Below are 24,703 nucleotides of genomic sequence, written 5' to 3' on the forward strand. Positions count from 1 at the left end.
AACACTGGTCTGCACTGATAGCTAGATAAAAGGCAGGCTAAGCTCCACCTCTCCCTAGCAAAAAGAAAATACAGAGGGAGAGGAAACATGTTTTTTTTAATGCATACGTTTTTTTTTTTTTTTTTTTTTTTTTTTTTTTTTTTTCATTTATGTACATTCTACTTGAAAAGCTATCAAATACACAGAGTACCCAAATGATGCCCTGTCTGTGTCTTTTTTTTTTTTCTTGAAAACAATTTGCCCTACCGATCTCTGAACCACTGCCGTAGAGCATTTGTGAGGTCAGGCACTGATGTTGGACAAGAAGACCTTGCTCGCAATCTCAGTTCCGGTTCATTCCAAAGGTGTTTGATGGGGTTGAAGTTAGGGGTCGTTTTTGAAGCACAAAGGTGTCACAGGGTTTTCAACACAGAATTAGAGTTAAACTACTCCATCTGACGCTTGGCATTGTACTTGATGATGTGAGGCTTGCATGCAGCTGCTCCGCCATGAAAATCCATTCCATGATGCTCCTGCCAGACAGTTTTTGTGCTGATATTAATGCCAATGGAAGTTATATAACCGTAATCTATAAATCAACCGAACATTGGCTACTTTTATGCACCATGCGCCTCTGTGATGCCACTCTGTGACTTTGTGTGGTCTTCCACTTCGTGGCTGAGTTGCTGCTGTTCCTAAACACTTACACTTTACAATAATACCATCAATAATACAATTACAGTTCATTGTGGAATATGTCTGATGTGACTGATGTTACCATGGACTTAAGGTGCATTCAGTAATGTCAGATTTACTTTAATTAGGAGATTATAAGTTATTTGTAAAATCTTGAAAATTGTCTGTGTTTTTCAATCCTGGTCTTGGAGGCCCCTCAGCACTGCACATTTTATCTGTCTTATCTTGACCACAAAATCATCTAAAATGTGAAACATTATTCAGACTATTATAGAACTGTAAGGGGTTATCTTTCTCTCTAAGCTTCTAATCTATACACATCCACATATATTGCATCATCTTTATACTGTGGATTCATCACATCTGTGTAAAACACAGCAGGGTGTTGTACCCCATCAGTTTTCTGCCATGGTTAAATGTTCTTCTCCATGGTATTACCTCAGCTCAGCTGCTGAGATGAAAACCAAGATCACCTTCACCCCTTAAGGGTGAGAATTGAAATCGTTGAGCAATGACTTTTGTCCTCCCAGAATATCCGTTTTCTTATTGTCACAGACTGAAAGTAGGAAATTGTTTTTTGATTCATCATTCTCTCTCTCTCTCTCTCTCTCTCTCTCTCTCTCTCTCTCTCTCTCTCTCTCTCTCTCTCTCGATCTCGATCTCGATCTCTATCTCGATTGTATGGCAGCCAGTGAAACTGAAAAAGTTGATTACAGGATTTGGGTGACGTTACCAAAGATGGAGACTCTTAAATCCCCAAAATCTATTCTCATAGATCTATTAAGAATTAGGGCACAAGGAGCAGTGGTTATGCTCTGAAGATGGCAGGAGCTAGCAAAACCCTTTCGAAAAAAGAAAGAGAGCAGTACGGTTCTATGCTGGACTGTACAACAGTGATGATGATTTGTCTGCTCACTTCTACGAAGGTCTACCCATTGCTTCAGAGAGCTCAAAAGCAGAGCTGAAGAGGCCAGTGTGTGTGAGCTGCTCATTGCTCTGAAAGAGATGGAGGGGGTTAAGCCCCTGGCATAGATGGACTCCCTGTGGAGTTTTACAGAGTGTTTTGGGCAGTTTTGGGCAATGACCTGTTGGCTGTTCTCAATGAGAGCCTATCTGAGGGGTTGTTGCCTTTAAGCTGCAGAAGAGCGATTATTACAAGATATAAAGATCTGAGACCAGTGAGCTTGCTGATCGATTCCACAAAGTGTGTTGTTTCTACCTAAGGATGAGGGTGGACAAGGCTTAGTGCATTTGCCAAGCAGAATGGCAACATTTCGTCTACAATTCATTCAAAGATTTTTAACACGACCTGCTGATTTGGTGTGGAGGAACGTGACCAAGGTCATTCTACAAAGGGTAGAGGGACTTGGACTTGTCTAGTCTTTTGACTAGTCTCTTTTTGGATTACATGAAGTTGTACCTGAATGGCGTATCTCCTTTTTTATTGTGGACCATTTCAAATATGGGGACTCTTCACTTTTGAGATAATGGACAATTCAGACTCCTTATTTTGGCTTTTGGAGGAGCCCCTTGTCAAGATAGATATAGGCTAACAAATGCCTGGCCTCACTCAGAAGTTGTTTGCCTGTAGAACTGTAAAGCTGAGGCAAATTGTCAGTGTGGCTGGCCCTGACTTAAGTGATGTTGCAGCAGTAGCCCTTTTGCTGGGGCACAGGTCAATTCGCCAATCACACTACTTATGACATTTGGAAAAGCCTTTGAGGTTCCTGATACAAATTATCCTGTTCCGAAAATTAGGATTACTCTGGGTCTTGAAGGGCATGTCAAGTCCTCTGCTAGACCTTCACAAGCTGCAAGACTTGTATTTGGATACAGTAGAGGGGAAAGTTTGATAGGAAAGTTTTTAATAGAGTTGGCTGTTAATGCCTTTATTTCTGTTATCAATCGAATTGTTAATGATCAGTGTGTATTTTGTGGTTTAAAGCTACACTGTGTGATATTTTCCCCCATCTAGCGGTGAAATTGTATATGACTACCCAGTGAGTATTAGTTTCTGTTCCTTTTAATTCCGAGGGCGTTTTAACTCCTACGGTGGCCGTATTATTCCAAGATTAACATGGCTTCCAGTTCGACTTCGCAAAAATTGCGCCTTTAAAACTATTCATCACCTGTGATCCGTCGCAGCACAGATTTATGTTACAAGGTAAACAATACTTTTTCACCATTGATGCGAGGAAAAGTAACGCAAGTTATACTAGAGGTCGTTCTGGCGTTATGCACAATCATGCTATGGTTAGATAAGCAACTATAAAACTTTGAATTTACACAAATAGGCTGAATTATCTGTCAAGAAGAAAGCAGGCAACTTCGGTGTCCGTTTTAAAATCTGTGCTCCTCATGGGCTCTTTCCATCTGGGAAAAGTTACTCCAATATTGACTTTGGTCTTGCTGATTTGCCTGTAGCGTGGTTTTAATTCTCTCTTTCGCTGCCTGTAGCGTTGACGTTTTAATTCTCTATTTCGCTTCCTCTGCTACATGTCCTCGAAAATAGGCGTGATCCTCCATCTTCAGCAATCTTTCAAATCTGCCGGCAGTCACAAGTAATCTCCCCCTCGCATTCGTCACGGTGTCACTGAGTGTAAGAACGCGAAAGGCGAAGCTTGAATTTCCAGGTATGTCCCTCTTTGGCGAATGTATTTTCAAGATGGAGGCGCAACATGGCTTCCGCCATTCAAGCGACTCGCTCGTATGTATTATAAATGGCAGATTTTACGCTTACGAGAATACTTTATTAGTTGGTGGAAGTAATTACACATGAATGAGCACATATACTTTTGATAGAACAAAGTGTTTTTTGCTAAGAATCAACTTAAAAAGTTACACAGTGTAGCTTTAAGGGAAACAGTTTGTTGTTGTTTTTTAGAATGTGTTACTGTGCATTCACACCGGACGCGAATAGCGCGTCAAATTCGTGCCTGCCGCGTCTAGTTATACGCTTGACCACTTTGTGTTAATTCGCGCGTCAAGAGTGAAATTGACGCGCGTAAAAACAGAAGTTTGAAGCGAAATTTACATGTGTCACGCGCGTCAGAGGCGAAAGTTTCGAAACCCCTTGGCGGCCATCTTTTTTAGATGTTTATCGAGCATTAGCATTAGCATTAATCGAGAGAGTCACCGCTCGTATATGCTCTGGATGTACTTGGGTCCACCAGACCCTCCGGAGGGTTTCAGGAGTTTCACAATTTGCTCCAGGAGCTAGGTTTGGTGGACCTAACGGTGAGGACGCTGACGAGGACAGCGTAGGCCGTATAAGGCCTCGGCCTCGAGTGGTCGCTGCCTGACAAGCCCGCACTGTACAGCCCGGCGCAAGGTTCACCCTCGCCCGCACCCACCTAATCTGTCATTTATTTTTGTTTTGATAATAAATGGAGCCAGCCTCCAAAAGTGAAACCTGTCCTGTGATTTTTATTTGTATTTTTTATACACTAAATTGTGTTTGTTGTCTTTACAATAGATTAATAATGTTTCATATAATTAGAATAAATATGGAATAAATAGCATTCAATACAAAATGAGTATCTCTCATTGAAATCGAGTTTTTATGTGAAACATAAAATTTAAACATAAAATAACATTATAAACTGTCACTTCACCACGTGACAGCAGCAAGCAGGCAGGCTCCTGATTGGTTAACGCGGCGCGAATTGACGCAGAAGTTCAGATTTTTCAACTCGGGCGGCAGACGCGAATCCGCGTCAAACGAATGCACAAAAAGCACTAATAAAATAATTCGCGCTTAACGCGCCAGACGCTCAATTCGCGCGAACTTGACGCGCGAATGAGGCGTATTCGCGTCTACCGCGCCGCGCTCTACGCCTCATTCGCGCCGCAGGAATTTTTTACGCGCGTAACGCGTCTTTGCATTGACTTAACATTGAAATCACTCGCTCCTGACGCGCTATTCGCGTCCGGTGTGAACGCACCATTAGAATTACAGTAGAAAGGATGTCATGGTTGCTTAGTAACAGCATTTTTGGAAGCCGAGTCCTATGCAGCTCTGTTACTATGCACCATCTCACCTCAGTCCACCTTTACTGCAGGGATTCATAGCAACAATAGATTCTTTATATTGATTATTGGCACATTGCGAAAACATGATATAGTCTTGTCATATCAACTAATATACAGTTTTCAAAACTCTTAGTACAAAAATCCAAACTGATCACAGTTGTAACACAGCTAGTCATTCTTTCAAATCCTGAATAATAATCAGAGTAAGATCTTAATTGCAGTAAGATGTTTACATGACATGAGCAGAACTCTTCATTCCAGTTTACATGCAATTTTCATTATTCTGATTATTTGCTAATAAGTATTGTTAAACCACACTCATATAGGCATACAGCATGCGTGTTACCGGCCATTGTTTTAATCTACTCACATCAAATTCAAAACACATTTTTACGGACATACTGGATATTATTCGGCGCCGTGATGAATATCACAATGCTGGGTTTGCCTATGCTGTGGTCGAGTTCTTCACGCCATCTGAATGAAGATACAAAGCAGAGACTGCACACTGTGCGTAGCGAGTTGTGTTGACAGAGTTGAGCGATTTGGTGAAGAGAAAACTTAAGAATAATGTCACGGAGTTCATTCATGTAGTTGTGTGAAGTAATTATGAAACAAATTTAATTTCAGCTGTAAACCTGCTTTACAGTAAACAGTGTTCAATTACCGTGTCAATGTTACAAAGTTCATCAATTATGAAAATGTACTTAATTCAACTATAAAGCAGCTCTACAACAGACAAAGGTGTCATTATTCAGCTCAAGTCAGCTCCGTGTTTGTTCAAATCAGTTCAAAAACAAGCAAGTTTACTGTGCTGTTATATTTATACTTTCTCTCTAATGAGAACCAACAAGTTTGAAACTTACAGCACTTCACATCCAATCACATCTCAGTTTATTTTGAAATGCTGATATGATTTTTTGGGGTTTCATGTATGTGCTTATTAATTTCTCTCAGGATCCCCGGCAGACTGAATGACAGAAGGACACCATTAGGAGAGCTGAACTGGATTTTCACAGCTATTACTGACACAATTGCATGGAACGTCCTGCCAAGAGGTTTGTTCTGATAAAAATCCAACTATTCAATATCTCTGAAGATTTAGTTTCATGTCAATCAACAACAAAGACCTTTCAGGGCCTCCCACAAGGGTGGGGTGACAAATTCATTTTGATCATTCAACGTCTGTTAAATGACTTGGCTCAGTCAGAACCCAGATTTGCCTGTTAACTTTGCTTGTTCCACAAAATAACAAAAAAATGGCGGAGATGTTGCATATGCACTTAACGTGGTGACGTGACGTAAATATGCACATAGTGTGGTGGCATTTACAGTATGCGGATGACTCTGGTTAAATTTTAGTTTAATAGTTTGGATTTTAAGTCATTTTCTGATCCCACTACCCCACTAATATCCTTTTTGCTACAAAACCAATAACATTTAAAAGATTATAATAAAATATCTTCAAAAGATTGAGTGTGAAAACATGTATAGATTGCTGCCCTCTATGAAAATCCATAACTATGCAATATCACATGAGGAAATCACAGATTATACATTTTGATACTGATTTTAACAGTTCAAGAGATAAAAACAAACAAACAAAAAAACAACCTTTTTTAGATTAAGGCTTGGTGATATAGCTCTTGATTATTTTTCTGTATTTTGATGTTAATCAATATGTATCTCAATGTTTTTGCAAAAAGTATATATATTTTTTTTAACCCCATGAAAAAGACATGATCTGGATAAGACAAATTACATGTATGTTGTTTACTGCAAAATCAGTTAAAAAAAATGTATGCAATGACTGCTTTTTATTAAACTAACACAAAATGAATCTTTGAAATCATATTTACTTAAATGTATCTATATAAAATCATTTTAGCACTATCTCACTGACTGAGCTCAGCATTCTTGCAAATTATAACCAACAGGATTTGTACACGGTGCTTAAAGTAGTTGAATTACTTGAATTTGACTTTTTGAAATTTAGGTTCTGGAAAACCCTTGAAACAGCCATTTTGTATAAAGAAGTACTTGAAAAGTGCTTGAATTATTGAAAGACAATATATGGGAAATGTATTTTTTATTTTATTGATAACACAATCTTTTCACACAAAATTAACGCTGCAGTCCGTCTGATATAGATATAGAGGCATTTTGCATGGCTATGAGCGTGATATTGCTCATATAAATATCCAAGTTTATGAAACAGCTTTTATTCAAGTCAATCATATATTAATGGAAGAAAAAAATCAGTTTCAATAAGGAAACTGATATCTTTGTCATAGAAGTCTTTCAATGGTTAAAGTTACCACTGTCATTGCATGTGCTGCACTTTACCATTTTGTTTTATTAGTTTATTTTTATTTATATTCAGTGTTGGGGAGTAACGGAATACATGTACCGGCGTTACGTATTCAGAATACAAATTATGAGTAACTGTATTCCGTTACAGTTTAAATAGTTGGTATTTAGAATACAGTTACATTGTTGAAATCAATGGATTACATGACGATACTTCTCTGTTTCACGAGTTTATTCACTTTCTAAATAAATTAAGGCAACTCCATGCATTTCCCAGAAGCCCCAATATGAAAACGAAAAAATGCGCGGTTTGCGTGACCAGTCACAATGGAGTCGGAAGAGGAGCAGCGGGAGCTAGAGATGGAGCCGGAACAACAGAGCCAGGGCAAGAATGTGTTTATATCTTGGAAATTCAAACAGCATTTCACATTAGCATTTCACAAGAGAAGGGATATATAAATGAAATGTTCAGTGCAACCTCTGCTTGCCCGCAACCAACCTCGAACAGCGTCCAAAGACTCCACCTCAAACCTGAAGAAGCATCTTAAAGTACGTAGACCTACACCACAAAACTAGTTGAGGATATTTTAAATTGGTCAATTCCAGCATCATGGACGTGACATTTGCATGCATTAGTGAAACGTCTGTTTATATACTCTCTTAAAGGTAGGGTATGTAGGAATTTTATAAAAAACTTTTTTCCAAATTTGTTTAAACTTTCTATACATATCAATACATAATTAAAATGTAAGTAGGCTACTCTGAAAAAAAGAGTATAAAAATCGAGTGACTCTAGACCGTTTAATCTGCATTAAACACAGCTCATTATTTCCATTCTGGACGAAACAAAGGATTGGCTTAGGCGACTGTCACTCTCTCGCAACCATGGCAACCACCCTTTTGCCACACAGGATCTGCCCACTTGCGCGAACCCGTTTGATTTGAGGAATTCAACAGGCACGGAACCTAGGAATAGCAAAACAATGGCAGAGAAAGAGCAATCAAAATTCACATTACCGGCATATGCAGTTAGCGAAGGCAAACAAGGCAAAAAAGGAAGACAGTACTAGAAAAGGTAATGAACAAAAAGTCTTTGGATAAACAAAGAAATAAAACGCGTCAATATCCTCGGACCCTAGTTGCACGGCCTCTTGCACGACTTCCTCTGCTTCGCCCTCGACCCCGGACCTGTCCTCGAGCTGACGATGCGGTACTTGTCTCTGGAGTGTAGTCCTCATCAGAGTCAACAACACCATATATGTTATGAATCTTACACGAAATTCATCTTCATCACAGTGTAACTGATGGTAATGGAAAAACGTGTATCAATGCAACCTGTTTTTAGCTTTGCCGTATAGATATAACTAGCTCGTTAGCGAATCAAACAAAAAATATTTTAAACTTTACCAATATCAATATGCTAGCTTGATAGTGAGTACTAAAATACATCTTATTTGTTTATATTCATAATGATAAAGTTAGATTTTTTTATTAAATGTGATTCTGACATGATGTCACTACATGCACTGTGCTCCTTCCTCTCCGCTCGTCTCAGGTAAATAATGCGTCCTCCAGCTCAGCGGTCGGAGTCGCGCGTTCATGTGTTTTGGGGGCGTGGCTTTGGAAGGAGCCCAGAAGGGAGGGGGTGGAGTGAATGGAAATAATGAGCTGTCTTTAAAACAGTCGTGAGAGGTCTACAGACACTCGATTTTTATACTTTCTTTTTCAGAGTACTTACATTTTAATTATGTATTGATATATAAATAAAGTTTAAACAAATTTGGAAAAGAAGTTTTTTAGACTATTCCTACCTACCCTACCTTTAATAAAGGAGTTGAGACATTAGAAAAATATCGGTCTACAAATCTACATGCGTTTTGAATATGAGGGAAATAAACATGCGTGACACAAAAAAAAATCTTTAACTTTTAGGTGGCAAAATATTTTTCTGTGAATTACACTGCGCAAACCAAAAGTAATACTACTCACCGGATGAAGAAGGGTTGGCTCTCCACAGAACATAAAATATTTATTTTATTTTATTTTTCGTATTCGCATTTATGAGGAAAAAAGATGTTAAGGACGTGAGCGCTCTGAAAGCGGCACTAAAAAACTGCTTTAAAACTTTCACAGAGACCTCAAACAGAAAGCACAAAGCCTTTCTTTAAAGTGAATTTCGTTTTGTATTAATTGTATCTTAATTTTAATCAATGTTTCATCAACCAATTGCCTGGATTTAATAAGAAGTAAATATAGCAGAAAATAGATAATCAGGACACGAAGGCGCCGGCGAGTGAACTGGAGCTGGTCTCATAAATGAACGCCGTTTCAAACATACTCCGTTTGCAGTGCGTATGCGGTGTGTATTTTTTTCCGTACCCATGTTAACAGGTTAGAGCTTTCACACTGCACGCGGTTGCAGTCCGTCGATCCGTCCCAGTTGCGGTGCGTTCAGCATTGCAGAGATCGTTTCCGCACCGAGTCTATTTCTGCTGTGCTGCAAACTCTGAATTAAAGTGACAGCGCATGTTTTGTGGTCAAAATGAACACAGATTGAGCTGAAAATGTAGTAATTTCACCATAAATGCATTTAATTAAATAAAATGTAGTAATACCACAATAAATTTAATTAAATACTCCTTTTTTTCACAGTAATCTTTTTACTTTAAGACCGGGGTAAAGCAATGAAAACTGCTCGCTGCATATGTAATCCGTATGAAATGTGCATTTCTCTTTGGCGTGTTCACAAGGATCGCGAGTCAGCATTGTCAACTTAATCTTTGTAGCTGACACTGACAAAGAAAACACTTGTTTATTAATAAACAATTAAAATATCTCCTTTCTATGTTTGACATATTCATAATTATTACTTTTGCCGGTTCTTTGTGACAGCTTTTAGGTGCTTTATTGGCATATACGTGTCACCACCACATCACCGCACCCCCACCCCACAAGAATAGGCCTGTTTATTAAGCAGGATTTAATGGCCGACACTTATAAAATGCAATTCAATGTGGAAGTAATCCAAGTATTCAGAATACGATACTCAGATTGAGTAACGTAACGGAATACGTTACAAATTACATTTTTGGGCATGTATTCTGTATTCTGTAACGGAATACATTTTGAAAGTATCCTTCCCAACACTGTTTATATTTTTACCTTTTTTAGAATTTAAAAGATAATAAAGAAAGATATTGTTTGATAAATGAGATCTCTGATTGTAGGCCTAGTCCTTGAAAAAAAGAAAAAGAAAAAAAAAGTAGTGCTTAAAGTCCTTGAAAGACCTGAAATTTGCTTACTTATAAGATGAACTTTTAACATGTTACGCAAGAATAGTATAAGAATAGATATTCATAATATTCTTAATTTTATATTGTCAGCAAAGAAATTGTGATAATGTCACTTATCTTCCATGTATTGCTCAGTCCTAGTTTAGAACAAATTTGGCAAGTTCATTTTCTAAATTTAGTTTTGCTTCTTCATTCAAAATAGTTCCAAAAGTCAAAGCAAGTTCAGCCGTTGCATGTCCCAGAGCTACTCACAGACTTCCAGCAGTAAACACAGACCGTAGAAGTGAGAACAATTGTGAAGCATCCTGGTGCTGTTATACTGTATATCATCACTTTTAACAGTGCTTGCTTGGCCAGTCAGATTACAGGACCAAAACTAACTGTTGTATAAGGAAGTATAATGATGTTTGTTTGAGCATTCACAAGCTCTGTAAATGCTTTGCTGGCAGTTTGTACAGTATTCTTCATTAAAGGACAAGATATATATGTAAATTCTCAAACACTAGCAGCACAGAACACAAGCTTTGAAGATTTGCTTCTGTCTCTTTACTGAGGAGGAACCAAGCCTGATTCTGTGGGTATATCCTAACCTCTCACAGTCTTTAATTAATTTTTGTGCATCAAAGTTGCATAATGAAAATCCCCAGGCTTTAATCTGCCATGCACACACATCATAATCATTGGATCTTATTAAGACTGAGCATATCACACAACAGAATTTAGGATTTTAATCAAGTTACCTGTTCATAAAGCATTTAACAGAAAATCTTTCTCTCTCTTTCTCTATAGATCTCTTTCAGAAATTATTTCGTCAGGATCTTTTGGTGGCCAGTCTATTTCGTAATTTCCTTTTGGCTGAGAGAATTATGAGGTCATATAATTGTACACCAGTCAGCAGCCCCAGGTTGCCACCTACATACATGCACGCTATGTGGTAAGTGTATGGATGTGAACACACATACATCATTATTTTCCCCAATATGTGCAACCTTTGTTCAGACAGGACAAAAATCTGATTGTTTTGGTGTATCTGACTCATATATTTAGTTGTTCATTGGTGTCAAAAGTATTCACATTCATTACTCATGTAGAAGTATATATACTAGGGTTTAAAAAAGACTTCTGTAGAAGTTGAAGTATCAACTCAAGCTTTTTACTCAAGTAAAAGTGTAAAAGTACTGGTTTCAAAACTACTTAGAATATAAAAGAAAAAGTAATGAAAGGAAAAAAATGCCATTAAAAGCTAAGGCCGCGCCACATGGGCCTATAGTGCACTACCCCACCTCCTCAAAAAACATTTTTCTAAACGCCATAATAACTATAATGTTAATGTTGAAATATTTGGGATGCACTAGTAGGGCTGGGCGATATATCGATATAAAAAATATATCGATACATTTTTAAATGCGATATGGAATTAGACCATATCGCATATATCGATATAATTCAAATTTGCGCTGTGATCCTTGCTCAAGGCAACAGCTGACCTGGAGCTCTCTGCACTGCTCCCCGCGCCCCCGCCCCCGCCCCCGCCCCTCCTTTTCCAGTTTGCGTGAGTGTTTAGAGCATGTATGTTATGAGAGGCGAATCATGACTACTTCAGAAAACCCAGCACAATAGGAACTACCAGGCAGTGACATAAGTGTACGCTGAAATAAAGTTTTTCCCCTCAGAAAAACAGACTTTCTTGTCCTGTCAGCCGTTATATGTGCTCGTAGCGCACACTCATCAATTGCACGCGCAAATGCGGCGGCGCGCGCTGTTCGCTGTGTATCACCTCACTGTCGCCAAACTGCGAGCATGCAACGCCGTTACGTTGTAAATTACACAAAATAAAAGTAATGCAGGTATGATTTTCATTCTATTCACCAGGAGCAGTTTCCATGTTTCATTAACAGTTATTGTTAATATTGTGTATTCACCATGGTAACTGTCGTTTCCATATTAACCCCATGCCACTTTATTTTTCTTTGTGTTATTTTTTTTATATTTTTTAAATGACTGTAGTGGCTCATACCAACATTGTATTAACAAAAACTAGCTTGGGACTGCTATTTAATAGCTTTAGCATAGGCCTAATGTTTATTTATTAGTACTAGTCTTTACTATTAGTCATATTCTTACAATTTATGTGTATGTTAAGTAAAGGGGGACAGTACTTGTGTGTGTATACATATATATATTCAATGTAAATTCTGATAATCATAATTAATAGATCGCAATTACAATTCCAAGGGAATAATCGGCAATTGTGATTTTTGTCATAATCGTGCAGCCCTAAGGTGAAGAAACCTGTTTATTATTTATTCATTTGATTTTTCAAATGTTCACTGAAAGAGCCTGTTTCAATAAAACTACTTGTGATGTCATATTTGGCTTTGACTTTGACTGAACATTTGCTCTCACTTTGCGGAAAAAATATCGGGATATATATCGTATATCGATATTCAGCCTAAATATATCGGGATATGACTTTTGGTCCATATCGCCCAGCCCTATGCACTAGCCACTAGGCTACCTGTTTCAGCCGCATATATGCCCATTGAAAATTTGCGCATTTTAGTACAATGCAAATACATTAAAGAACCATATATGTGTACTACTGAGCATTAACATGTTTCATGGAGCGGTGTAATGGTATTGTAATGGTGCACAGTGTTGCCAGATTGGGATGGGGATTTCCAGCCCAAAAGCTCACCAAAACCTGCCCACTCCAAGAAAAAAACGGGCAAAATTTTACTGCCAAAATAATGTGATTATAATTTTATTACCATGTCATTCAAGGTTGATAAGCACCATTTTTATCTCCTTAAAACAAAATAACGATGATAAAATAAAATAAAAAATAAATCAATTTTCCAGGAAACGGATCAAAACAGGGCAATAATTAAGGAGAATTAGCAAATATGACTAAAATGTCCAGTTGGACACGGTCAAAACGGCAATCAAGAAATGAACCGATGACTTTAACCCTCGGAAGTACACATTGCAGAACATAACGAAGAATTTAGCAGTCAAAACTGATTCATCATTAATTCAAACCTTTTTCAGCAGCTGTCAGGGACAAGTAGAGTGCATGCAGTCTGGATGGTGTAAAATCTGCAGATGTCATGTTAGGCTAGTGTGTACAGGTGCTGGTCATAAAATTAGAATATCATCAAAAAGTTGATTTATTTCAGTAATTCCATTAAAAAAGTGAAACTTGTATATTATATAGACTCATTACATGCAAAGTGAGATATCTCAAGCCTTTATTTGTTATAATTTTGATGATTATGGCTTACAGCTTATGAAAACCACAAAATCAAAATCTCAGAAAATTTGAATATTACATGAAATCACACAGTAATTACACAGTGATACCATGGTCATTGAACCAGGTTTTGGTTCTTTTGGCAGTGTGGGCAGGTGCAAATCCTGCTGGAGAATGAAGGAAGCATGAAGTGCTCTGAAAATGTCCTGGTAGACGGCTGCGTTGACTCTGGATTTAATAAAGCACAGTGGACCAAAGTCCTCTTTTCTGATGAGAGCAAATTTTGCATCTCATTTGGAAACCAAGGTCCCAGAGTCTGGAGGAAGAATAGAGAGGCACACAATCCAAGATGCTTGAAGTCCAGTGTGAAGTTTCCACAGTCTGTGTTGGTTTGGGGAGCCATGTCATCGGCTGGTGTTGGTCCACTGTGCTGTCCACTCAACGCAGCCGTCTACCAGGACATTTCCAGAGCACTTCATGCTTCCTTCAGCAGACAAGCTTTATGGAGATGCTGACTTCATTTTCCAGCAGGATTTGCATCGGCCCACACTGCCAAAATAACCAAAACCTGGTTCAATGACCATGGGATTACTGTGTAATTACTGTGTGATTTCATGTAATATTCTAATTTTCTGAGATTTTGATTTTGTGGTTTTCACAAGCTGTAAGCCATAATCATCAAAATGATAACAAATAAAGGCTTGAGATATCTCACTTTGCATGTAATGAGTCTATATAATATACAAGTTTCACTTTTTTAACAGAATTACTGAAATAAATCAACTTTTTGATGATATTCTAATTTTATGACCAGCACCTGTACTGTATATTCAAGTGATCGCTAATGTTAAAGTGACATACATATACAGTAAGTTGTATCTACAGTAAAGAGTGAGATAGTGAGCAACTCTAAAAACGTACACGTGGTGGGAGATGACTCGATGGTGAATATAACTCTGAGAGGATTCCTGTCCATGGTCATGTACATATGTGGCCTTTAAAAATGCGCGTCCCAGAGAGAAGAATGCCGCGAGCACTTCCGAAATTCTGCGGGATCGTGCAGAAGGGGGATTAGGGGTTGGACGCAGGAAATACTAAAACCTGTAGATGGCAGTCGTGTTTCATGTGGCCATACTGACGAAGTATGACGAAGACAAAGTTTTCTTTTGCCAGTTACATAAACAGTCACATATTCTTCATAAAAATCCGACTCAAACGCGCATCATTTGTCTTATTTTTTTCTGTGTACTTACAGTAGAAGAGACGTGATGTATGATAACTGAGTCTTATAACACAATAATTCGCGAAGACCTTTGAAGAGACCGAGAGCATTTGCGCAATATCATTAACTAGTTCATCTAATTTTACATTTAGTTCCTTTTTGCATCTGAACATTTTAAATAGCTTTAACATGGTTGTAATGCGCTTTTCTGCATTACTGTACAGTAGGCTACTTTTTATATTATCATGTTTCCCTTTACATGGTATGAAACACATAGGCGTCGATTTCGGTGGGGACGGTGGGTACGCGTACCCACCAGATTTCGTCATGAGTCATTTTGTACCCACCACTTTTAACTTCCGTCCATATTAATTTGACTTTTGGTTCGATGTTTTTGACCGTTTTCAGTGGTTATGAGGAGCAATATGAGAGAGAAATTTGGTAATCATTGTCTGACCCAACAAAAAAACATTATAATATTCATTTTATTTTATTTTTCGTGTTCGCATTTATGAGGGAAAATACAACGTGTCAGTTTACGGTTATGGACGTGAGCGCTCTGAAAGCGGCACTAAAAGACTGCTTTAAATCTTTCACAGAGACCTCAAACAGAACAGCTGCCTTTCTTTAAATTGAATTTCGTTTTGTATTAATTATATCTTATATATTTTATATTTTATATTTATATTTATATATTTTAATCAATGTTTCATGAACCAATTGCCTGGATATAATATCCAAATAAATATAGCAGACAATCACGACATTGGAGGCGCCGGCGAGTGAACTGGAGTTCGTCTCACACAATGACTCATGACGAAATCTGGTGGGTACGCGTACCCACCGTCCCCACCGAAATCGACGCCTATGCTTAGTACAATATCTTTGCTTCTGACAAGTTTCTGTAATAAATCCGTAAATCAATCACAAAACGTGTTGATGTGTTGGCGAATAAAATTTTAAATTGTCAATTTAAAAAAAGCAGAAACGTGTATAAAACCCGCTTCAATTACAGTTAACAATATCTGAACTGTGCTCTTTTGCATACTTCTAATTTTCTCATGCACTTTGTCTTGTATATCTGCAATAGATTAATTGATCTGGCCATATATGTGACCAGACTAACGTAATTTCTCTGTCATTTCTGTCTTTTTATCTCTTTAAAATATTGCTACTTTTAGAAAAAATGACAGAATTATGAATCAAATTATTATGAACAAACAATGAAACTGTGTCAAAATTCGACAACACAAATAATTATCAAAAGGCAATATAACGCACATCTCAGGTTAAATTAATTATATAAAAAAACAGGGAACATTTTGTAAAAGCAAAACTGAACAAAATGCGTAATTAAAATAATTGTTTTGTTTGTTTGATTATATTAAAATAAAATAATTGTGTGTATGTTTTACTAAATATTTAATACCACTTCCCCATAATGATGTAATTAATTTTTAAAACAACATCTGTCAAACTGTCAATCAGATACCTCTTATCTGGTCATTTTTATTTTATTTTAGAAGTCATAACTGTTGGATTCACCCTTTATATGGATTTTGTGAATATGAATATTTTAAAAGATTTACAAACTGTCGGCAAGACCTCAAGCCAACCCCAGACATTCTGAGACTAACGTGGAAAAATCTTTATGCTTAATGCATTAAGACAGTTCAATTAAAATATTTATTAATAATGTAATGGCAAATCAGATGCACCCAAAATATAAATGCAACGCATTGTGCTGCAACATTACCTCACAAGAAATATCTGCACAAGAACAATCACACAAGAAATATCTGCACGAATTAAGAATCTGGGTAAGTCGCATTATTTAAGCCTTTCATTATGTTAGGATGATTTTGTGTATATATATATATATATAAAATAAAAATAAAAATACTGCTGGGTTTTTAAAGGCAGAGTCACGTGTATTATGGTCACACTAAATTCTCTGTTGCACTTAGTATAAATGCGCATTGCATGCACAATCATCTTAATAGTTGTACAAAAAACGTATGTGCTGGCAAGAACGTCACTTTGCTGTTTTAATAAAAGCAATGTTAAATATTCTGCATGCACTCATCTCCTGGAAACCACAGCAATGACAAAGCATATAAAAAAAATTCGTAAACGTTGTCCATTACCCCTTCTTGTCTTAAGACAACTTTGATGAACCTTTTGGATTTACAAATATTTTCAAATGTCTGTATAATACAGTACTGTAAATATTTGTGTCTATTACTATTTATAATTTATATTTTATTGTGGATGTTTTCTCACAATCATGACGTAATGTGAAGTAAAATAAAAAATCTAATGTAAAGTTGTTTTTTTATGCGCCACCTGGTGGATATTCTGTGAAGCGAAACAAATTGAGGGATTTTTTAAGTAGGCCCCCCCGAAAGCACTTGCAGAATTCTGCGAGACGAATTGCCGAATGCCGCGGGAGAAAACGCGCGTTTTTAAAGGCCACATCTGTACAGCTACAACTTATCGCACTAAATCGCGTCTGCCTGCTTGATCGCTGATTGGCTAAAAGTGTGTGCTAGTCGGTGATGTCAACACCAACGCCAGCTGACTCTGCATGGGCGTGTGTGTTTTGCAATGTCATGATGACTGATTTTATGGACTACATGCACACTTCCACACTCAAAAATTACGGGAAAAGCCCATAAAAGTCCTGGCAGAAAGCAATGCATTTTTTATTATTTTTTTCCGAAGTGTTAACAACTTAGTGTTATCTAATAATTGTTGCAAACTGGTACTACCAACAAAATATTAGTGCATTCCTGGAACTGGGCATCATTACACTACATCCTGATGCATCGCTTTCTGCCAGGACTTTTACGGGCTTTTCCCAAATCACGGAAGTGACCTCGACGTACAGGTTAGCGGTAGCATAAGCCATCAGGCAACTGTTATTTAAATAAACTCCTGATGTACTTACAAACTTTCCAATGCCTCGTTCTATGAGTACAGAACCTACACTCACCTAAAGGATTATTAGGAACACCTGTTCAATTTCGCATTAATGCAATTATCTAATCAACCAATCACATGGCAGTTGCTTCAATGCATTTAGGGGTGTGGTCCTGGTCAAGACAATCTCCTGAACTCCAAACTGAATGTCAGAATGGGAAAGAAAGGTGATTTTGAGCGTGGCATGGTTGTTGGTGCCAGACGGGCCAGTCTGAGTATTTCACAATCTGCTCAGTTACTGGGATTTTCATGCACAACCATTTCTAAGGTTTACAAAGAATGGTGTGAAAAGGGAAAAACATTCAGTATGCGGCAGTCCTATGGGCAAAAATGCCTTGTTGATGCTAGAGGTCAGAGGAGAATGGGCTGACTGATTCAAGCTGATAGAAGAGCAACTTTGACTAAAATAACCACTCGTTACAACCGAGGTATGCAGCAAAGCATTTGTGAAGCCACAACACGCACAACCTTGAGGTGGATGGGCTACAACAGAAGACCCACCGGGTACCACTCATCTCTACTACAATTAGGAAAAAGAGGCTACAATTTGCACAAGCTCACCAAAATTGGACAGTTGAAGACTGGAAAAATGTTGCCTGGTCTGATGAGTCTCGATTTCTGTTGAGAGATTCAGATGGTAGAGTCAGAATTTGGCGTAAACAGAATGAGAACATGGATCCATCATGCCTTGTTACCACTGTGCAGGCTGGTGGTGGTGGTGTAATGGTGTGGGGGATGTTTTCTTGGCACACTTTAGGCCCCTTAGTGCCAATTGGACATCGTTTAAATGCCACGGCCTACCTGAGCATTGTTTCTGACCATGTCCATCCCTTTATGACCACCATGTACCCATCCTCTGATGGCTACTTCCAGCAGGATAATGCACCATGACACAAAGCACGAATCATTTCAAATTGGTTTCTTGAACATGACAATGAGTTCACTGTACTAAAATGGCCCCCACAGTCACCAGATCCTCAACCCAATAGAGCATCTTTGGGATGTGGTGGAACGGGAGCTTCGTGCCCTGGAAGTGCATCCCACAAATCTCCATCAACTGCAAGATGCTATCCTATCAATATGGGCCAACATTTCTAAAGAATGCTTTCAGCACCTTGTTGAATCAATGCCACGTAGAATTAAGGCAGTTCTGAAGGCGAAAGGGGGTCAAACACAGTATTAGTATGGTGTTCCTAATAATCCTTTAGGTGAGTGTATTTGTACTGCTGTAGAAGTTTGGTACCATTCCAGGCATTATTAGTGGCGTAATTTACGAGATACAACCTTGGATCCTTTAGCGCCTGCACTAAGCCATTCGGCTGATATCTCTAAATAAGCTCTAACTTTAATAATGTTCAACCAAGGGAAAAAAAGCTTCTGGGAGGGGTGTTTGGCTCAAGGTCATGGTGCAAAGGACCCTAGGTTGAAATTACTAACCATTCCTTTAAAGGAGTTACTCAGCATCATTACTCTACTTTGATACAAAGTCGATATTAAAATAAAAAAGTACCATGCTTTCTCAGTACTTAGTTCAAAATATTTCTGTTTCTAAGTATTTGTTTTTTCAAAATGTCACTTGTGTTTTAGGATTTACAGAGTAAATGTAGCCTAATGGACCTGATACTGTCTATTGTGTCATTAATATTAATCAAACCACAATGCTGATAAGATAAAAACACTTACTTATCTTAATCAATTTATTTGTTCTTTATTATGAGATACCAGATACTTAACTGCTTCAAGGCCTTATGCCATTGTTTTAATTAAAGTATTATTTCAATGACATATAAAGTAATGTTTCATATGTTAATGTTTTTCTTGATATTTAATAAATATCAAAATAAATAAATATGTATTTATAATAAATTATAATATAATTATATTTTTAATTAAAGTTTTGTATTCAGTAGCGCATTATTTTGCTGTGGCAAAATTCTTATTGTGAATCATGAAATTTTACTGGTAACGTTATTGACTACTGGTAACAGTATTGAGGTAACCATGATTTCAACTCAAATCACAACCTCTCAGTAACAGTAACATTATGTTTTATTATATTTCTACTAGAAGTCAAATCGATGTGCCAGGTTTTAAACGACATCCCACGGAGAAAGAGAGCTTTTTCTTTTATTCCCAGAGTGAACGGCACTCTTCATTTATTTACATTGGTATTTTACTCAAAGCTCTCTCCCTCTGCATTTTACATGAACTGTATTATGAATCTTCATTCCCCAGCTCTCTCCCCCTGTTTTCTGTCATCAGTATCATGCTGTTGGCTAAACCTGCATTGTGTAATTCTCAACAGTGTATGATGGAATAGAAACAGTGCTTTGTTCTTCACAGTAGTTGAAGTTTGAATCTCATAACATGCCATTAGCAAGAGAGTAATAGATTTCAGTTTCATAATGGAGCATCGGAGCTCTTCAGTTACACTAGGCAGAAAGTTCTTCTGAGCTTATGAAACAGGAGCTGAGATATGGAGAGAGGCGGAAACAGAGGGAACATTTGGTAATGAAGGAAAGAGTTATGGGAACATTTTAGAGGAAATATGGTGCCTTCTGCTATTAGGAGGAGACATGATAAAGCAGGGAAGGGTGTAAAGGAGCGAGAAACAATACAGGAAACAGACAGAGAGAATGATCTTTGTGAAATGATCAGTCCAGTGTCCATCATTATTATCAGGGCTTTCAATTCAACATGTTAATTTAGTACAACAAATTGGTTAATTTATCAGCATATTACGCAAGTAATGTATATTATTAATAATCAATATAAACAATAATAATATAAAGGTCTCAGAGGAGACCTATATTATTATAAATATATTATAAATATAGAAAATATTTTTTTTTTTTTTTTTTTTTTTCATGGGACGACACATTGAAGCAGCAGTGGGAAGGGAAGTATAGCACATAGAGCTTCTCTGAAAAAGTTAGAACACAAAATAATAGTAATAAGAGGGAAAAGCAGATCAATCTGCAAAACTTGCAAAACTTGAGTGAGGATATTAAAGCCTGAAGAAAGGCCCTATGCTGTTGCCTGTTGTCATGATCCACTATTGAAGCTGGCCTAATGATAGTGGGGTCACTCTTTTTGTATGTTTACATTCCACTGGGAGAAATCCTGGTGATTAGAGACTAGCAAAGCGTATTATAGTCACAGCTGTAGTTCTGGCTCTTCAGTGGACAACACTTTTGATGTGTTATGTAATGTCATGAATTAAATATAGCCAAAGTGTTGCGGGTTCTGTGATCAAAGCAATTCTCTCAGCCTATGTGGCAAAGGAAAATACAGCAATGAAAAAAAAAAAAAAAAAAAAAGTTCAGTGCTGCTTCTGTATGTGGAGTGTCAAGAGATTAGTTCTTATGTAATAATTTAACATGCAGCCTTTGAGAAGTGCAGTGAAGATTACATGCAGATACTATAAAGCAGTGCTTCTCAACTTGTGCTGCAGTAAGTGCAACTAACCATATAATTATACAGAGTTAGTATAGTGAGATAAATAGGCTAATTCATTTTTAAAAAGGAAGTGAAAACACTTCCAATACAGTATCTTTTGACGTCAAAAGAAATGTGTCGGGGCTTCCGGTTTGAACTCGCATGGAATAGACGTGTTTTTCTTGGCTCCGCTTTAATACTTAAAAAAGTCCTAAATTCAGCAGATTAATTAACTGTGCTTTGCAGCTCAAGTTATTAGAGTTTACAGCGCAACATGACGAAGCCAAATAAAGTTAAGAAACCGGAGAGGGGAGCGGAAGAGGGCGAAAAAGTTACCGAGTCTACCGCGGGAGAAGCTGAGGCTAAATCTCTGCCGACTACAAATGAGGATCTTATGTCTGCAATCAGTGCTTTGAATAAGACTGTGGACCAAAGACTGGGTGAACTCTCTTCCGCACTCGAGAGGCTAAATGCAAAAATGGCAGCCGAGATGGTGCTCATGCAGGCAAAACTGGAGGATCTGGAATCGCGCTCCCGCAGGCAGAATATTCGCATAATGGGAATTAAGGAGAAGATGGAAAATGGTAAGCCTTCCGAGTTCGTCAGTTCATTGCTTTCAGAGCTACTTGGGCAAGAGAACTTTGAGAAACCAATACAAATTGACATAGCTCACAGAAGCGCGAGGTCAGCCTCCGGCAACAGACCGCGAGCGATCATTGCTAGATTACACCACCTCCAAGTGAAAGAGCTCGTGCTGCGCCTAGCCAGACAGAAGGCTCCTCTCCGTTTTAAAGGTGACACAGTGCAGATCTATCCAGACTTGACATCGGCAACGGTGAAGAAGAGGCAGAGCTTTAACGACGTGAGGAGTAAATGTAAGGAAAGAAACAAAAGGTGCGGCCTCAAATTCCCGGCCAAACTCATCGTGACGGTAGGAGAGGAAACTAAAACCTTTGAAGAGCCTTCCGATGCGGAAAAGTTTCTGATGGCCACAGTACCAAATTGGAAACATACAAAAGGAGATAACGGTGGATCCAGTCATGCGTCTGTATAAAAGGCGATCGGCTCTTCAGAGACTTTGCACAGTGAGATATATACGGTTCAAAGTATGGACTCGATTATTCAAGACTATATGTACCATTAAAGCGGACAGTGTATTTGAATTTCAGCAGAGGAGTGTGGGTGGCTAATACATACAGTCGCCGGTAAGGTTTATTTGTGGCTTGGTGAGTAGGGAGGAGAGGCACTATGTTTCTTAGTTGCCTCCCTGGAAGCTTTGGGTGGGGGGGAAGGAAACCTTGTGTGGGTATCCCGTGGGTTGTGTTTAAGTTCATAAGTTCAAAGAAGGTCCAAATGTTCTTGTTTTTGTTATGGTGCGGTTTATACATATAAAGGTATATATTGTAACCACATAAATGTTAACTGATACTTACGTTAATGATCACAGCGACAGATTGGGCAATATCAGGCTCATCAGTTGGAATGTTAGGGGAATGAATAGCCCTGTAAAGCGTGGAAAGGTTCTTCTACATCTTAAAGCCTTGAAAACCGATATAGGTTTTATTCAAGAAACACATATAAAGAAGGGTAGCGAGAATAGATTAAAGTCTAACTGGATTGCACAAGTGTATCAGTCCACCTTTTCTACCAAAGCCAGAGGTGTGGCTATTTTGATTCATAAGAATATACCATTCGTCCATCACAAGACTATCTCTGACACAAATGGTAGATATATTATTGTGTTGGGCTCCATACATTCAAAGCAAATTACTTTAGTTAATTTATATGCACCAAATTTTGATGATCCCCTCTTCTTTCAGAAAGTATTCAAACTAATCCCCAATATCTCTGAATCAAAGGTAATTATTGGAGGAGACTTTAATTGTGTGCTAGACAATGTGCTTGATAGACAACCTAGTCAGATTGCCAGCACTGTCTCTAAATCTAATTAAGACAATATATGCAATCCCTAAACATTGTCGATATATGGAGGATTCTTAATCCTTCAGGTAGAGATTTTTCCTTTTACTCTCATGTACACAAGTCATACTCGCGCATTGATTTTTTTCTGCTGGATTCAAATTTAGTGCCGAATGTATGCAAGTCACAATATCATAATATTATAATATCAGATCATGCCCCCCAGTCAGTTGATTTTAGATTGGATTATTTAAGAAGAGAATTTAGGTGGAAGTTAAATAATACACTTTTAAAGGATGAAGAATTTAATAAAGAGCTGGAAAAAAAGATTGTGGAATTTATAGAAATAAATGATAACGGTGAAGTGCACGATTCAAATCTATGGGAGACACTGAAGGCTGTAGTCAGAGGGGAAATAATAGCATTTGAGACAGCTCAGAGGAAGAAAATTAGGATGAGAATGACTAAATTAGAAAATACTCTTACCAAATTAGAAAGTTTACACAAAAATTGCCCAAATACTGAATTATTGAAATAAATTATTGCATTGAAATATGAATACAATTCTTTATTATCTGGCAGTGTACTAAAATTGTTATGTAAAGTTAAACAAAGATACTACGAATTAGGAGATAAGCCCCAAAATCTTCTAGCACGGCAACTTAGACAAAATCAAGCGTCTAGAGCTATATATCAAATTAAGAGTAAAGAGGGGAAAACAATAACTAATCCAAATGAAATAAATCAAAATTTTGCAACGTTTTATGCTGAGGTCTATACCTCCAGAGACAAGTCTGACCAGGAAGATATTGATAGTTTTTTGGAAGGAATACATTTGCCAAAATTAAGTGAAGAGGCTTTAAAGGCACTAGATGCAGATATAAGCATTGAAGAGGTGGAAAACGCAATTAAAGAATTTCCCAACAACAAGGCCCCCGGCCCTGATGGATTCAGCATAGAATTTTACAAAAGATTCAGCAAAGTTATTCTGCCATTGTTGGTACGCATGTTTAGACATTCACAGGAAGTTGGTCGTTTCCCTGCATCTATGTATGATGCCAATATTGCTCTTATACCTAAACCAGATCGAGACCCACTACAAGTGTCATCATACAGACCGATTTCTTTACTACCCACTGAAACAAAAATAATTGGGAAAATCCTTGCAAATAGATTGAAGAAGCACATTTGTGATATTATACATCCAGATCAGACAGGCTTTATGCCAGGTAGACACATGTTTTTTAATTTGCGTCGCCTATGTAATGTTTTATATTCAAACCATAAAGAAGAAGCTGCAGTTATTTCACTGGATGCACAAAGGGCATTCGACCAAGTGGAATGGAGATATATGATGTCGGCCCTAAACAAATTTGGTTTTGGCCATGTTTTTAGAGATTGGATAAAAACAATATGTTGCTGTCCAAAAGCCTCAGTAGTGACTAATCATAATATTTCGGCTCCTTTTTCAATCTATAGAGGGACGAGACAAGGATGTCCACTGTCCCCATTTCTCTTTGCAGTTGTAATAGAGCCCTTGGCTGCATACATTCGGCAACAGGCAGATATCCAACCTAT

At 37.8% G+C, this 24,703-nt stretch overlaps 1 protein-coding gene across 4 annotated transcripts in view; it reads left to right on the forward strand.

Moving 5' to 3' along the window:
- Positions 1–24,703, forward strand: part of rptor (regulatory associated protein of MTOR, complex 1) — a 409,250-nt gene that overhangs the window by 224,911 nt on the left and 159,636 nt on the right. For all 4 annotated transcript variants that reach the window (XM_079882549.1, XM_079882546.1, XM_079882548.1 and 1 more), the window contains exons 9-10: positions 5,665–5,765; positions 11,100–11,244. In XM_079882549.1, coding sequence (XP_079738675.1) covers positions 5,665–5,765; positions 11,100–11,244 — 246 coding nt within the window. The remainder of the gene's footprint in view (positions 1–5,664; positions 5,766–11,099; positions 11,245–24,703) is intronic.

The sequence above is a fragment of the Squalius cephalus genome (genome assembly GCF_949319135.1).
Source record: "Squalius cephalus genome assembly, chromosome: 10".
NCBI classification, from domain to species: Eukaryota; Metazoa; Chordata; class Actinopteri; order Cypriniformes; family Leuciscidae; genus Squalius; species Squalius cephalus.